The sequence below is a fragment of the Chenopodium album genome, chromosome 6, assembly GCF_948465745.1.
Source record: "Chenopodium album chromosome 6, dcCheAlbu1.1, whole genome shotgun sequence".
In the NCBI taxonomy this organism is placed as follows: domain Eukaryota; kingdom Viridiplantae; phylum Streptophyta; class Magnoliopsida; order Caryophyllales; family Amaranthaceae; genus Chenopodium; species Chenopodium album.
Window position 1 is genome coordinate 335,314 of NC_137839.1, and position 14,891 is coordinate 350,204.

General features: G+C 34.4%; 2 protein-coding genes across 4 annotated transcripts; one reads left to right on the plus strand and one right to left on the minus strand.

Moving 5' to 3' along the window:
• Positions 1–1,136: 1,136 nt before the first annotated feature.
• Positions 1,137–8,404, minus strand: LOC145635477 (xylose isomerase-like). 3 transcript variants are annotated; one of them, XM_081686762.1, is made up of 21 exons: positions 8,218–8,404; positions 7,115–7,192; positions 6,917–7,018; positions 6,721–6,795; positions 6,489–6,618; positions 6,314–6,405; positions 6,034–6,084; positions 4,175–4,251; positions 4,040–4,094; positions 3,853–3,954; positions 3,563–3,614; positions 3,351–3,396; positions 3,206–3,261; positions 2,785–2,836; positions 2,588–2,667; positions 2,436–2,506; positions 2,314–2,354; positions 1,837–1,936; positions 1,673–1,744; positions 1,502–1,579; positions 1,137–1,371 (listed from the first exon to the last, which is right to left on the minus strand). In XM_081686762.1, exons 2-21 carry the CDS (start codon positions 7,172–7,174, stop codon positions 1,336–1,338), a joined length of 1,428 nt encoding a protein of 475 aa, XP_081542888.1. In that variant the 5' UTR covers positions 7,175–7,192; positions 8,218–8,404; the 3' UTR covers positions 1,137–1,335. The 3 variants fall into 3 exon arrangements, with proteins under 3 accessions (XP_081542888.1, XP_081542887.1, XP_081542889.1); XM_081686761.1 differs by having other exon boundaries at positions 7,115–7,195; XM_081686763.1 differs by lacking the exon at positions 8,218–8,404 and adding an exon at positions 7,308–7,435 and having other exon boundaries at positions 7,115–7,195.
• A 2,228-nt stretch (positions 8,405–10,632) lies between these two features.
• Positions 10,633–13,795, plus strand: LOC145635480 (CBL-interacting serine/threonine-protein kinase 21-like). Its single transcript, XM_081686765.1, has 12 exons — positions 10,633–10,945; positions 11,044–11,106; positions 11,221–11,292; positions 11,377–11,484; positions 11,792–11,863; positions 11,963–12,016; positions 12,267–12,392; positions 12,481–12,570; positions 12,649–12,777; positions 12,863–12,970; positions 13,192–13,440; positions 13,535–13,795. Exons 1-12 carry the CDS (start codon positions 10,784–10,786, stop codon positions 13,565–13,567), a joined length of 1,266 nt encoding a protein of 421 aa, XP_081542891.1. The 5' UTR covers positions 10,633–10,783; the 3' UTR covers positions 13,568–13,795.
• Positions 13,796–14,891: the final 1,096 nt, after the last annotated feature.

Here is a 14,891-nt window from a genome sequence, read left to right on the forward strand (position 1 = left end):
ATTTTATTTTCCATTTGTTTAACATGTGTTTTTTAGACCGATGAATCCAATTTAATCCGAATTACTCTATTCGTGCTTGAATTGTATTTAACTTTGAATGATAATGGACAATTATACCCGTGATCTATCCAAACAGCTATTTCGAAACAATTGATATTAGATGAGTATGACTCTATAGTCCACACATTGAAACTTATGTAATTGACTTATTGATTTATCAACATGACAGAAAAGTCATATAGGAAGAGAAACATGAATGTTAAAAGTAAGGAATAAAATGTGATATATTTTCTTTTTTTAAGGAAATTGATATCTACCATTACAAACCAAAAGTGAGGGGAAAGAATTAATGATCCTCACCCCCAAGGCCCCAAGTGCCACAGTGGTTACTTGGTTAATTTGATACTGGTAATGAGTGATGAGTAGCATAAATTATTGCAGGGCAAGATGGTGATCCCTCTACCGGTTAGAATCGTAGAGTTTTTGAAGCCATACATGCTAAAAATGTTTGTTCATGCTCGAACAAGTTATTCACTCTCCAACAGCCACAGTGGCTGCTTCTGCAAGCTCACAGGAGATCAAACATGGGCATCACGCGTGATGTGGCAGCTGCCTTAAAAATTGGGAATATTCTTCAAGAGAGAATACAAGTATCATGGTAAGATCAAAGCAGTTGTTGATAATATGAGAGAAGCCGGTGTGGTGTGAAATTGCTTTAAATTCAACAAGTACTTTATCAATGTGCACAATCATATATGGTGTAGTCCAAAAATATGTTATCTAAATAAGGTGTGTCCATAGTTCTCGATGGACCTTGTAGTCTATCGAGTGTAGTAGTGTACTAGTGGACGACCCAACCAACTTATTCGGGCCATAACTTGCCGTTAGCTATATCAGAGGTCTTTGATCGGTCACGAGTAGTAGTCTAGTAGGGTGCAGTCCTATTTGACCGACTTTCACTTGCATAAACTTATCTCTACTTTAGCCTTTTTTTATAAACCCTTATGGCCTCATTTGGGAGATGACATGTGTAAACACCAATTCAAAAGTTGCATAAATTAGTTGCTTCTGTATTCTGAGACCCTAGTTATGTTATGAATCTATATAAAACTGAGAAGGTTCAGCATCATAAACAATTTTGAGACTGAAACATAAATATTTTTTTTGAAACCAGCGAACATAAATATTTATTTCACAGTACTCTGCCAAGAGCAATGTCGATCAACGATTTAACATACATTTGATGCATTTTTCCCTAACTCTTCTAAACCCTTACGTATGTGTTATTCTAAATAGACAAGGTGTAGAATGCTCTTTCGGCCTCTCCTATACACTCTACAACGCGGAATGGAAAATCATCTCAATGAACTCCTGCCAAATCAGACAACATAACAAAGGAGCAACATGTCAGAATAAAAGCTATGAATGATTGGTTAAAGAACCACAAAATTACAAGAAAAAATCACTCCATGAAAAAAGAGAAATGCAATGGCTTAGTTACCTGTTTGCCAGATGGAACTTTAGGTTCACCCCATTCAATGGCCTTCTTCTCAAGATACTCAAAATCGGCCTTGCCCGCCTGGATGAGGGATTGTCAAGTTAATGTCTGAATGATGCATATTCATACTACAGGATAGATGTTCCGTTTTAACAATTACAGAAGAAAGATTACCTCTATTAAAGCCCCAATCTCTGAGTCGAAGCTCTGATATCTCTTCTTCACAAAGTTGTCAAGTGTTCCATCCTTCATTATGAAATATAAACCACAATATTGCTTAGGTGTAACAGGTAAAGAGAAAATGAACAAGCGTAGAATGCATAAGTTTGCACCATTACCTCAATTAACTTGGCAGCACTTCGGAGTCCACGAGCCATTGTATCCATTCCACTAATATGTGCAATGAACAAGTCCTCCACATCTGTGCTCTCTCTTCGGCTGAAATACAAAAAATCATCAAGCATTAATAAGATCGGCCAAAATATTAAACCCAACAATGCACGGAAAATCTTTCTTTACATGGACCGCTTGATCTCATGTATTCACTTTTGCCTTCTGTCTTTTTCTTAGTCATAATAACTACTAAAGTCAATTTTAAACATTATTATATAATTAATGTACTATATAAACCTATATATCCCCTACAAAACAGTTCCAGGAATTTTCCTTCACCTATAAGTTTAGAAAATGATGCGCCTCCAGTTCAGTTTTAGATCTTAATTACTTCATGTTTCTATTCTGTACAACATAGTCTTGAATTCAACAAAGAAGGGTACACAAAGTTCCCTTTTGAAAAACAAACAAGAATAACTTACAGTTTAGCATCGAAGTTGAATCCTCCAGGAGCCAACCCACCCTATAGAAGAAAAAAAAGGTCAGATCACTAACAGGTCTTCTTAATTCCTACACGAATTTGTCTAGGAGGCATTTGACTTACATTTTTTACGACAGTGAGCATAACCTTGGTAGCTTCTGCAATATCTGTCATGAACTCATCGGTATCCCAGCCTGTAACAACCCAATTCACAGAGAGGCAACAAAATTATCTTTACGTATATATGAACAAACAAACAAACAAAAAAGCTATACCAGTTTGAGGATCTCCAGAGTTTGCATCAATATTTCCAAGCAAGCCATTTATTCTAGCAGTCTCAAGGTCATGATGACAGCTGCAAACATCCGCATTATATTATAACAAGAAATTTATACATGCCTTTGTGCTATTCAAAGGAGCAATGAAATCTTACACTCTACAGACACAAATCAATCAATAATTCATGAAATACCTGTGACCAGATAGTGTAGCATGATTGCATTCAATGTTAAGTTTGAACTCATCTGTCAAAAATAATATTATCCATGTATCAGTATCGTCAAGTCATGTACATATGCAACGATAATTTCCAGCCATCAAACCACCAAAAATCCAGATCCAAAACAAATTAAACCTTGCTAAGATTAGTCGAGTACTTCTTTGTTTACAACTATGATAAAATAGACATCAGAAACAAAGCAAAATAGATATGAAATCCAGTTTAAGTATTAAAGCAACAAGTTATGTATGATTCAGGGACAAGCACGGAAACTGGCAAAAAGATTCTTTTATTGCTCATCTTCAATGGCAAAGGAGAACCCTTATATTAGGTTTTCTGCATGAGAAGAAGCTAAAAGACCAGAGATTGAAAGAAAAGGAAATCTTAAAATCACCTATAAGGCCGTATTTACGCAAGAAATTAGCTGCGGTTGCTGCATCCCAGTCATACCTAAAAGATATTCTTGTTCAGATGCCAGGAAAAAGAGAGAGAGAGAGAGAGAGAGAGAGAGAGAGTAGAAGTCTAGGTGAAAAACATACTGATGCTTGGTAGGCTCCTGAGGTTTAGGTTCAATAAGCAAAGTTCCTGCCAGAAAAGAGTACAAAAAAGATTGCATCATGGCAAACATGAAAATTATTATTGATGATAGAGCAAATGCAAGACATGATGTACATATAAAAAGATTAATTACATATATTTATCAAGTATTCGTTTGTTCTAGACTAAAAAATGTAAACAAACAAGACATTACCATTAAACCCTATCTTCTTCTTATAGTTGGCAGCAGCTTCAAGAAACCTTGCCTGTCAAACAGGAGATTATTGTGCATCAATGGCTATTCCCGAAGTGAGTGATTGAAAATGGAAAAACAATAGGATGCTGACGAAATTACACAAAAGAATGAAAAAAGGGGAAGAAGATGTGCAATTTTCAACGTCCCATACCAAAAATTTGAATGAAGATCATATTGTATGACAAATAAAAGAACAGAAACCATTAAAAGGTAGAAACAAAAGTTGATAATCAGATTATGTCTCGTACCATATGATCAAGTTCTCTTCCCATATCCGTATTTAAAAGTGTCTGATAACCCTCACGGCCACCCCAGAAAACATAGTTTTCACCACCTAAGTAATGAGTCACCTGTATCATGTAAATGCGATATCAGCACGATTCTCCAAATTGAAACCTAACAGCTTCTCCTGTCAATATTGTGGCAATCACTCACCTCCATCGCCTTCTTTACTTGAGCAGCAGCATATGCGTATACCCCGACTTCAGGACTGCAAAGAGAGGCTCAAAGTTGTGAAGGTAGCAGCAAATATTTTTAACAAACATAAATGAGGAAGATGGTTATTCATACCTTGTAGCCCCTCCGTGCATGTAACGAGGATGATGAAACAATTGAGCTGTACCCCACAAGGGATGAATCTTGGAACCCTGCTTTTCAGATACAAGTCAATCAGAACCCATAGATTTTGAATGCCAACTAGACTCCCCAGCTGGTCCTACTATTTAATAATCAAGAATAACAGTCTACAGATATTTTGCACAAGACAACAGTATAGGGATAAGTTCACTCAAACATAACAAAATTATATGGAGGGCATGCACAACAAAGACTATAATATAATACTTTTGACATATCAGAAATATAATGAGATTCTATGTATAAGAATCTTCAAAACAGACTAATTGAGTAATTGCTATAGATTTAATGACCCCTACTAGGCATGATCATTGAAATCATTGGGAAATTACAGACTAGTATAACAACAGTAAGCACAGATACGATTCTCCATCAACAAGCGAAAAATGTAACACTCCGAATGTATTTATTAAGCTGTTGGCTAGAAAATACAGTTTTTAATGGTTCCAAAACAGATACAAGAGCCAAAGATTGATGATGCAAAGAAACTAATACATCAAAAACATGTTTATAAAGTCAGGAGATAGGCTGTAGCAGATCAGCATGAAAAACATCAAATAGTTGAAAAGTGATTTATTTTAATTATAGATTCTGGACAGCTATACACATTAAATGAAGGATGCTGGACGAATTAACCAGTGAATAAAATTCTACATGGGTGATGGATTTAATGTTACAGCACAAGTAGTAAACTACTAGACCCTGTTGCTTTAACTGAGGATCAATGATTGTAAGATGGTGGATACGTAACACTTTAGGGAAATACACAAAGGAGCCAACTGTAGCTCCTAGTTATCCAGTTCATTCCACACCCCACCAGTCCCTAGGTAAATAACTTTTGGAATGTGCAAACTGGTACAGGGTTAATCAATGGACAGACTGACTAATTAAAATAACAAAGCAAAATACATTCCTACACAAGTACATAAGTTAAGCAGAACATATGTTGTATATGACATTTTCTTTAACAATAAATTCCCTCAAATCATTACAGAAGTCAATGTCATTTCGACTAGAAATAGATTGATATAGGTAAGGCTTCTTTTCAATGAGCAGATTAGTTTACATTCCTACACAAGCAAAATACATTCCTACTAATTAAAATAACAAAGCAAAATACATTCCTACACAAGTACATAAGTTAAGCAGAACATATGTTGTATATGACCTTTCCTTTAACAATAAATTCCCTCAAATCATTACAGAAGTCAATGTCATTTCGACTAGAAATAGATTGATATAGGTAAGGCTTCTTTTCAATGAGCAGATTAGTTTACATATATTGTTGTGATAGAAGCACACTCAAGAACCATACACTATGTTTCCTGTTGAAAATTGAGCCAAGACTCATCAAATAAGTTTACAGGATATGATTTCTAAAAGGTTTGCGGTAAATATTCACATATTTTCAACGTGACACATGAGTGGAAGGTTACATGAAACTTTAGAGATCATATTAGTAAATATAAGTATCAACTTAAGAAAGCCACATTGTTAAGTTGCAATATTTGAAATAATTGATCAATCAAGTGTGGCTTGAGCAGATTTGTGCCTCATCTCAGCAACTTGCTAGCCACTGAGGCAGATTATTAATGCAATATAATTCACTAAGACATCAGACAAAAGAATTCAGAAGTTTAACTTCCTTTAGTCTACCATAGTGTATATCCTCAAGTCATTTTATGTTTCTCATGATACCCTCAAAACCAATTTGCATAACATTAGTTATCCCTGAATCATATAGTACGAATTAGCATACAGAAAAAGAGGGCCAAAGACTCAATACAACATACCTGCAATTCTTTAGCTAAAGCTACTATTTCATCCATATTTTTGTTAGTTTCCTGAAACAAACAATTGAAATCTTTAAATCTCCAAATGAAACAGAGAAAAATAAAGAAGAAAAAACATACAGCAACTCCAAATTAGCTAGCATATAGGTTTATTATTAATCTTAGAAAATTGCACATCAAACTTAGGCTGTTTCACTCCAGGCCCAACATTTTTGACAGCCCTATTTAGTATCAAGCCATAGACTCAATTTCATATCCAGGTCTAAGAAAGTTAGTGTACCTCCAAAGTTTTACCATCTGGAGCTATATCCCTATCGTGGAAGCACCAAAACTCAACTCCAAGCTTATCAATGAATTCAAAGTTAGCTCTCACTGCAAGAAAGAAGGCAATGTTAGCCTAATTTGACCTCTGATATAGGATCCAAATTAGAAGGCAGAGAGTGCATCAATGTTACTTCTTCTCTTTGCCATGGCCAAAGAATTGGTGCCATCTTCCCATGGCCAATGTTTTGTGGGAGCACCAAATGGATCACCTCCTGTTCCACGGAATGTATGCCAAAATGCAACACTGAATCTAAACCAGTCCTGTAAATTCATTAAAGAATAATTAGGAGCACATTATATATACAAAATTTTCCTTTTTCTAAGGTCTATAAACCTAACATTTGGAAGATAGTTGAAACCAACCTTCATTTTCCTTCCTAGGATCACCTCTTCAGCATTGTAATATTTGAATGCCAGATGGTTCTTGCTGTTAGGTCCCTAAAAGTGGCGCAAATACAAAGAGCTTAAGGCATTGTTTTTCATAACAGGTGTAAGAAGAACAACTTATAGACTTACTATGATATCTAAGCTTGCATTCACACAAATACTAATAACTTACCTCATACTTAATCTTGGGAATTTCAGGGAAGAACTCCCCTACCCACTCATCAGTATCACACCCACTGCCCTCAGCAGGACAAGTTGGTGGACCGACTGCCATCTACATACAAATATAAACACGGTGAATAAGATAGCTATACTAATTAATCTGAAAATGAAAAACATATGAAAAGTTAAAAGTGAGCAGCGTGTTTACCACTGCAGATAAAGCCAGATTTAAACAACATAGGAGCAATAAATTCATTCGCAACCCCATTCTGATCAGTTTCGCACACTTCTGCCATAAGAGCAACAAGAATCATCAGGAAAAAAAAAACTATTATCACAAATTAAGTTGCAGTAAATAGGAATTTACAATGACAAGAATTAGACAAAGAGAAGAACCCTACTCTCCTAGATGATCCTAGCACGAATCAAGAACAGTATGCTAAAAAGGAAAAAGGTCACAAACAAAGCTCACTGCACAGATTCCAGCACAACAATTTCTATTACTAGGTGCTCCTCATGATTCAAAAACGAAATTAATTAAAGCCAACATCAAAAGATCAAAAGTTCAAAACTATGGATACTACAAAAATTGATCCAACTACATTTCGGCCGCATTGAGTAAGTCTGTCCTACAGACTATAGTCAGTCCTTTATACCGTGAAAATGAACTCATACAACAATTGCTATAAACTCGCTTTCGAATCATTAATGTCACGGTAACAAGCAAATCAAAACACAGTCCAATTCTATATTAGAACCAATAACAACTACTGAGCAGTACTTGAATTACAATCAGAAATTGCAGCTAAAGCCTAAAAGACAAAAGGGTGAAAAAGAAAGATATTTTTGAGATATTTTTTACCTTAATTTTCATAACTGGACATGATACCAATCAACAATAACAAAGAAATATCTCTAAAACCCTTAAATTTAGAAACATTGCTTACTGAACCTAACAAACCCCCACAAGAGGTAGGTGGTTCAATACTTGGTCACATTGTCACGTTACTAGATCAAATTACACTATTAACGCGACTATTATTAATTTCGGGGAGGGAACATATACACAAACAACAAGATGATAATTTTAATCAAATCAAACACCTGAAATAGCTGAAAGGGAACAAAAAGCATAAAAATTCAATCAAAAGACTAAATTTTTAATGGAATCAACTCGCAGAAATTTCTATTTTAAATACCCAGAAACATAAATCATAGAAAAACACACGAATTAAATAAACCCACCAAGAATCGTTTACTGCAAAATCCAATAATAGAAATAATTAACCAAGAGAAAAAGGTAAAACTTACCAATCAACCTAATATAAATGTATAATCAATTATGAAAGCAAATTATAAATAGCCAAATAGGAGATTTTGAGAAGAAAGAGAGAATTTATAAAGATAGATTTGGTTTATCAGTTTCAACCAATTTATCAGGCATATTTTGAGTTTTTTTTTTTTTTAAGCTATACGAGGTGATCACTAATCAGTCAGTTGAAACAAGGATATACTTCAAAAGTTTTATATTAATCCGAAAGTTTATCCGTTGCTCTTAATTTTTTTTATTTTAATTTTTTTTTTTAAATATAGAGGATTAGAGGTTATCTTTTAATGCAAAATGCATACTCATTTAATGACGTGGATAAGTTCACACATATCTTTCGTGCACCTTTGATAATATTGATAAATTCATAGATTTCATACCAACTAAATTCATATCAAAAGATAATAAGGAGTACTTTATATTTAAATAATTTAAATTTAAAAATCTCATTCGATAATTTTGCTTATATGGCATTTGAATTATTTAATTTTAAAAGAAATTAATAATCTATGGCTCTCTAAGAACCCGGGAAAAAAAAATAAGAAAATTTCTTTTTTTAAAAAAAAATTATTTTTTTAATTAGGTATGGTTAGTGGTGAGTTAATTGGCCTGAAAATAAATTAGAGTACCTAAAAGGTGAGTAAAAAAAAGTCAGTACCTAAAAGGTAAAAAATAGAAGAATTGAGTACCTAATTGTACTCTTAACTCCTTTAGAGGCAATATAAAATAATGTGACCATTTCCTCAAAAAAAAAATAAAAAATAATGTGACCATATCCGGTCTTGTTACAAACTTCCAACATAGCCTAATTCTATGTGTGTTTAGAGATAAATAAAAACATAAGACTGCGAAAGCTACACTATGATTTTATGCATGTGGTGAAGGACGTGTCCCTATTCTTCACATTAAAAAAAAAAAAAAAAAAATGGTAGCAACAAGACAATGGTAAATGTCAAAATAGATAATTACTTATACTTCCTCCGTCCCTAAAATAATGATTTGTTTAGGGCCTGTTCATATTTACTAATTTCAGTTCAGTTCAATTCAGTTCAGTTCAATTCAGCTCAGTTCTAATCAGTTCAGTTCAGTTCAGTTTTATGCATTTTAATTTTTCAATTCAGTTCAGCTCCAATCAGTTCAGTTCAGTTCAGTTCAGCTCAGTTCAATAAATATGAACAGGCCCTTAGTCAAATTTTAGTCTCAAAATATTTATTCCATTTGAAATTAAATACCCTCCACTTCACAATAATATTTGTGCAAAATTATTTTTCCCTTGTAAATTTTGTATTTTCCATGTACTTTTATTACCTTTTCTCTTTACTTCTTTTGCAAATTTCATGTAAATTTACCTTTCTAATGTAATTATATTAGCTTCCTCATACACTTGTACTTCTCATTTAAGTTTCTTAATACCTGTGAAAACTCCTCAAAAAAGTCATTGGCAGAGGGAGTATGCAAATAGCCTTAATAACAATCTCTCCTAAAAAAAATCTAGCCTTAATAACAATGTCAAAACCCGAGTTTTAGAAAGAATAATAAAATAGGAATCACTTATACTAGGAAAAGTTCCATTTATTTTATCATTATAGTGTGTATTAAAATAATATGGAAAAAATATACTCCATATTATTTTCAAGAATTGTCTCTTAATTGGAATGTTTTAAAAAAAAAAGGTTAAGCAAAATCAATACTTCGAATATCTTGAATCCTGAATTTTAGAATATGAATTAAAAAAAATTCATTTATATTAGGACATCATCTAGATTATGGTTATATTCCATAATACGGAGTAAAATAAGTATAATTGTTGAAATAATCTTAAAAAATGTCTCATTTTTTCATAAAATAATTTTAAAAAATGTATGTTAAGGAAGTTAAAAATAAAAGTAACTTTTTTGAAAGAAATTATGAGTACATAAAATCTAAATTTTGTATTTCAAAAAAATAAAACATGACATAAAAAATATAGTTACCAATTTAATTTCTAATGCCATACATTTTTTATGATTTCAATTTGAGTACTCCGCTTATCACACCTTAATACGACACAAATTGAATTAACCTAGAATTGACCTAATTCGAAGAAACAATTGACTTGTTAACCACCTCTGCAAACAGGAAAATATATCTTTCGTTAAAATAGTGTGAGGAAATATTGGTAGGAGGCGAAAACTAGAAGCTACCCTTACCTTCCATTCAATGCAGTTAAGACAAACTAACACAGAGCCAAACAAAGTCACCAGCCTTTCAACTTTCATGCAAAAATCTCTCATTACACCTATATAGGAAACTTCCTTAAATAGTCCCTACCACCATAAACATCTTCATGAAATTGACAAGGAAATTGCAAGAAAATGGCTTAATTAGACGTCAACTGAAAGCCAAAAAACTAAAATGCTTAGTAGGCCAATGCAACAGAGAAAATTTTCAGATATAAGGGTCATAACATTGAACATTAGCTACTCAAAAATCGCGCTTAAAATCTGTATATTAGTGTGAGCTGATCAGGAGGAAGTACAAGGAGGGAAATTTACGGTACCATAACAGAAGATGGTGGTCTCAAAGACTATAGGGAAGTACCAACTTGGTCGAACGATTGGTGAAGGGACTTTTGCCAAGGTTAAGCTCGGTAGAAACATCACCAACAATCAAATTGTTGCTGTTAAAATCATTGACAAGCAGATGGTCCTGTCAAAGAAACTTATGTCTCAGGTGAATTTCCTAACAAAGTTTTGGATCATGCATAATATTTACAAGAATCATTACGTTTATAGTACTGATTAAGGTATTTATAAACATGTTTGCAACAGGTGCAGAGAGAAATCAGAACGATGAAGCTCTTGAATCATCCGAACATTGTAAGAATACACGAGGCAAGTGTTCGTTTGTACCTTTCATCACACTCACACCCCCTATTTCATATGATTTACATGTGTTTTTCCTAGGAGAAAAGAACAAAGTTTTAACTCACCAACCATTTGTCACAGGTTATTGGCTCAAAGACAAAGATTTACATAGTCATGGAATATGTTGCAGGAGGGCAGCTCTCAGACAAATTGGTGAGAACACTTCTTAGTTAACTTGGTAATTAGTTCTCAGTTCGATTATTTCTCGGTTACCTGATTCTGTTCCTGATTGTCAAGACTTACGCGGAGAATTTAAGTGAGGAGGAAACAAGAAGATACTTCCAGCAGTTGATTGATGCAGTAGACTATTGCCATTCCAGAGGAGTATATCACAGAGATTTAAAGGTAACGCGAATATCTGCAAGATGTACCTATTCTGAATTCTGAAAACTATCAGTTTTTTCATAATTCACCTTGTCTTAAAAAAAATTCTGCCAAACTGACTGAAAGCCTGAATTCCCATAAAATATACATAGAAAATACATGTTAAACCAGAAATTGAGATTGATTAATCTGATCTTGACCTGAAAAGAATAGCATATATGTAGTAACCCGACTGATCCTGTCAAAATCCCAATACTTATATTAACTGACCCTGATATGTACTCAACCTGACCGACCTGTTTGACTTGTCTCTATATATATTATGCAGCCAGAAAACCTGCTTTTGGATAGCCAAGGAAACCTCAAAGTATCAGATTTTGGACTCAGTGCTTTACAAAAGGTACATATTTAAATGGTGTATCATCATTTTTTTCTGGAATAATATATGAATTATTGTTTGATTTGTTCAACTTACTAAAGCTCTAATTAATGCTGATAGCCTGGAAGCTTATTATCTACAGCATGTGGTTCTCCAAGCTACGTTGCACCTGAGGTAAGAGCAAAATATTATATTCCTCGATTGCTAAGATAAAATTTTTCAAACAAATAATTGTAAGGGAAAAAACGTTAGGAAACCCTTCTCACAAGTTGAACCCCTAAACCTTAATGAGACTTTAGAATCAAAAATAGGTGCGAACTACTACAACTATCAATTTACATAGCAGACAAATATAGATGACTGAGAAGTGATAACATGTACAAAAGCGATTGAAAGAAGAGCTCTAATTTTGTTTAATTGACAGCTGCTGAACCATAAAACCTATGACGGGGCAGCTGCAGATGTCTGGGCTTGTGGAGTGATCTTATTTGAGCTGCGCGCTGGCTATCTACCATTCACTGACGCCAATCTACTGAATCTGTACACAAAGGTATTTTCCCTCACAAAAAAGGAAAGCAAGAATGAAAATTCTGGTATTACATAAGAAATCTTCATCTGACATATTTTCCTCTGCATAGATATTGAGAGCTGAGTATGAATGTCCGAAATGGTTTACACCAAGTCATAAGAACCTTATTGGAAGATTATTGAATCCTCGTCCAAAGAAGGTAAGCGGATTAATCTTCATATATCAGCACTGAAAACAAAAGGTCAATCTAATCAGCCTCATCTTCTGTCATTTGCAGCGAATTACAGTAGCAGAAATCTTGGAAGATGAGTGGTTTCAGAAAGATTATCAGCCTACTGCAGGAATGGACTTCCAAGGAAAGAACAACACAGATGGTGTTGTTCGAGAATTTTTTGAGTCACAAAAGGTAATGACAATGCCAATACAAGAAACGCGATTGACTAATTACAATAAAAAGAACATACCAGCTAATAGCCAAGGCTACCTTGCAGGAAAGTTCAGAAGATGTAACCATCGCTGAAACTAAAGGATTTATCAATGCCTTCCAACTAATAGCAATGTCATGCGACCTTGATCTATCAGCAATGTTTGAAGAGCAGGCAAGTTCATCTACACTAACAATATGAGCAAGACAATAAATTATTTGAAAAAAAGATGCATATTTCTTATTGGCTGAAGTAGGCAAGAAATCCTTCAAAAAAAAAAACATAAAGAAACTGTAAATTAGCAGTCTTAGGCCTTGTTCTCTTCCCTTAATTTTACTCGACTGAAACTTCTTTTACTGATTCAAACCGCTTTTGTTGATTAACTATAAAAACAGGGCGACAAGGAGAACAGGATAATGCTGGGATCCAAATACACAATCACTGAAACTGTACACAAAATAGAGGAGGCTGCAAACAATGCGAGTCTTTCAGTTGAAAGGATGAATAACAGCAAGATGCAAATAAAGCTAAAATCGAAGTTCCGTTCATTTTTTAATCTGTTGGCAGAGGTGGTTGAAGTGGCACCAACAGATTGTGTTGTGGAAGTATCGAAACCTGCTGGAGAATCAGAACTATATCAAGAGGTAATTTCAGGATTCTAACTGTGAAATTTTCTCAGGGTAACTTAATATCTTTGAAAAATGCTGAACTAACAATATTTGATATGTTCTGAAACAGTTTTGTCGAAGTTTGTCTACTTTGCTGACATAAGGATCAGGCCAACATCTATTATGAGGTATCAAATGATAAAAACACCACTAGCTCAAGGAAAAAAACGCGTAGAAGATGGATCACTTGATATCGACTCCAAAGTGATTGATAGCTTCAAGCTTCCGGGAATTAATTATGTTGTAGTTGAGTGAAGTTGTATTGTGACAGTCAAGGAAATGAGAGTAAAAGGCAGTTATTAAATAAAACTAAGCTTGATCAGTTGATCCATTTAGTATGTTCTCTGGTTCATTATATTCCAACTTCTAATGCTATTGGCAGCAAGGTAAAATCAGTAAGTTGAATGAACTACTTCGTCCAACTGAAGTTGGTGTGATCTTTGCAGTGATTATTTAAGACCGTAGCAGGTTCTAGAGTGTTGATTACTCCTTCCGACCTCCGTGTCGTTCAATGGCTAGTTTGTACTCCATGTTACACTATCAACGTGATTACAAAATCCAAATAGTGGCAGCATTGGTTCCAAAGCTTCAGCCATTTGTGGAGAAACGATCAACAAAAGATAACTTTAAAGGATTAATTTCAGAAAATAAATAAATAAAGTTCGATATAACTTTTACGCCTGGTTCCATTGCTGAACTTAAACCAGGCTTATAGCCTGGATCCATTACCCTCATCATTATATCAAATTCTGCACCAACAAATTCTGAAATTACTCTCTAATTTAAGAATAAGCAATTTTTTGGTGTAGCAGGCCACATCATGCGGTAGGGATTACCCGAGTTTTTTTGTCAGGGGTTACTTGAGTTTCAGTCAGGGGTTACTTGAGTTAGAAGGCCAAGTATTACTTGAAGGGTTCGGACATGGTTACTCGAGGGGTTCACTCGGTTAAGGGTTACTCAGTCAGGAATTACTTGAGTTACTTGGTCTCGAGAAGTCGAGTTACTCGGTTAGGGGTTACTCAAGGGGTTCACTCGGTTAAGGGTTACTCAGTCAGGAGTTACTTGGTCTCGAGAAGTCGAGTTACTCGGTTAGGGGTTATTCGGTTAGGGGTTACTCGAGTTTCTCCGTCAGGCTGCATACAAAAAATTCTGACTCAAGTAACCCCTGACCGAGGAACTCGAGTAACCCCGGCAACTCGAGTAACCCCTGACCAAGAAATTCAAGTAATCCCGGAAACTCGAGTAACCCATGATCGAGAAACTCAAGTAACCCTGATCAAGAAACTCAAGTAACCCCTGTCGCACGTTACGGTAGGCAGCATATAAAAAATTGTGATCCTTATGTTAGTAAAGTCACCTTTTTGTTCAGAAAACCTTTTAAAAAACTATTGGCTAGGAGAAACCAATTTTAAACTTTTTTTTTTTTT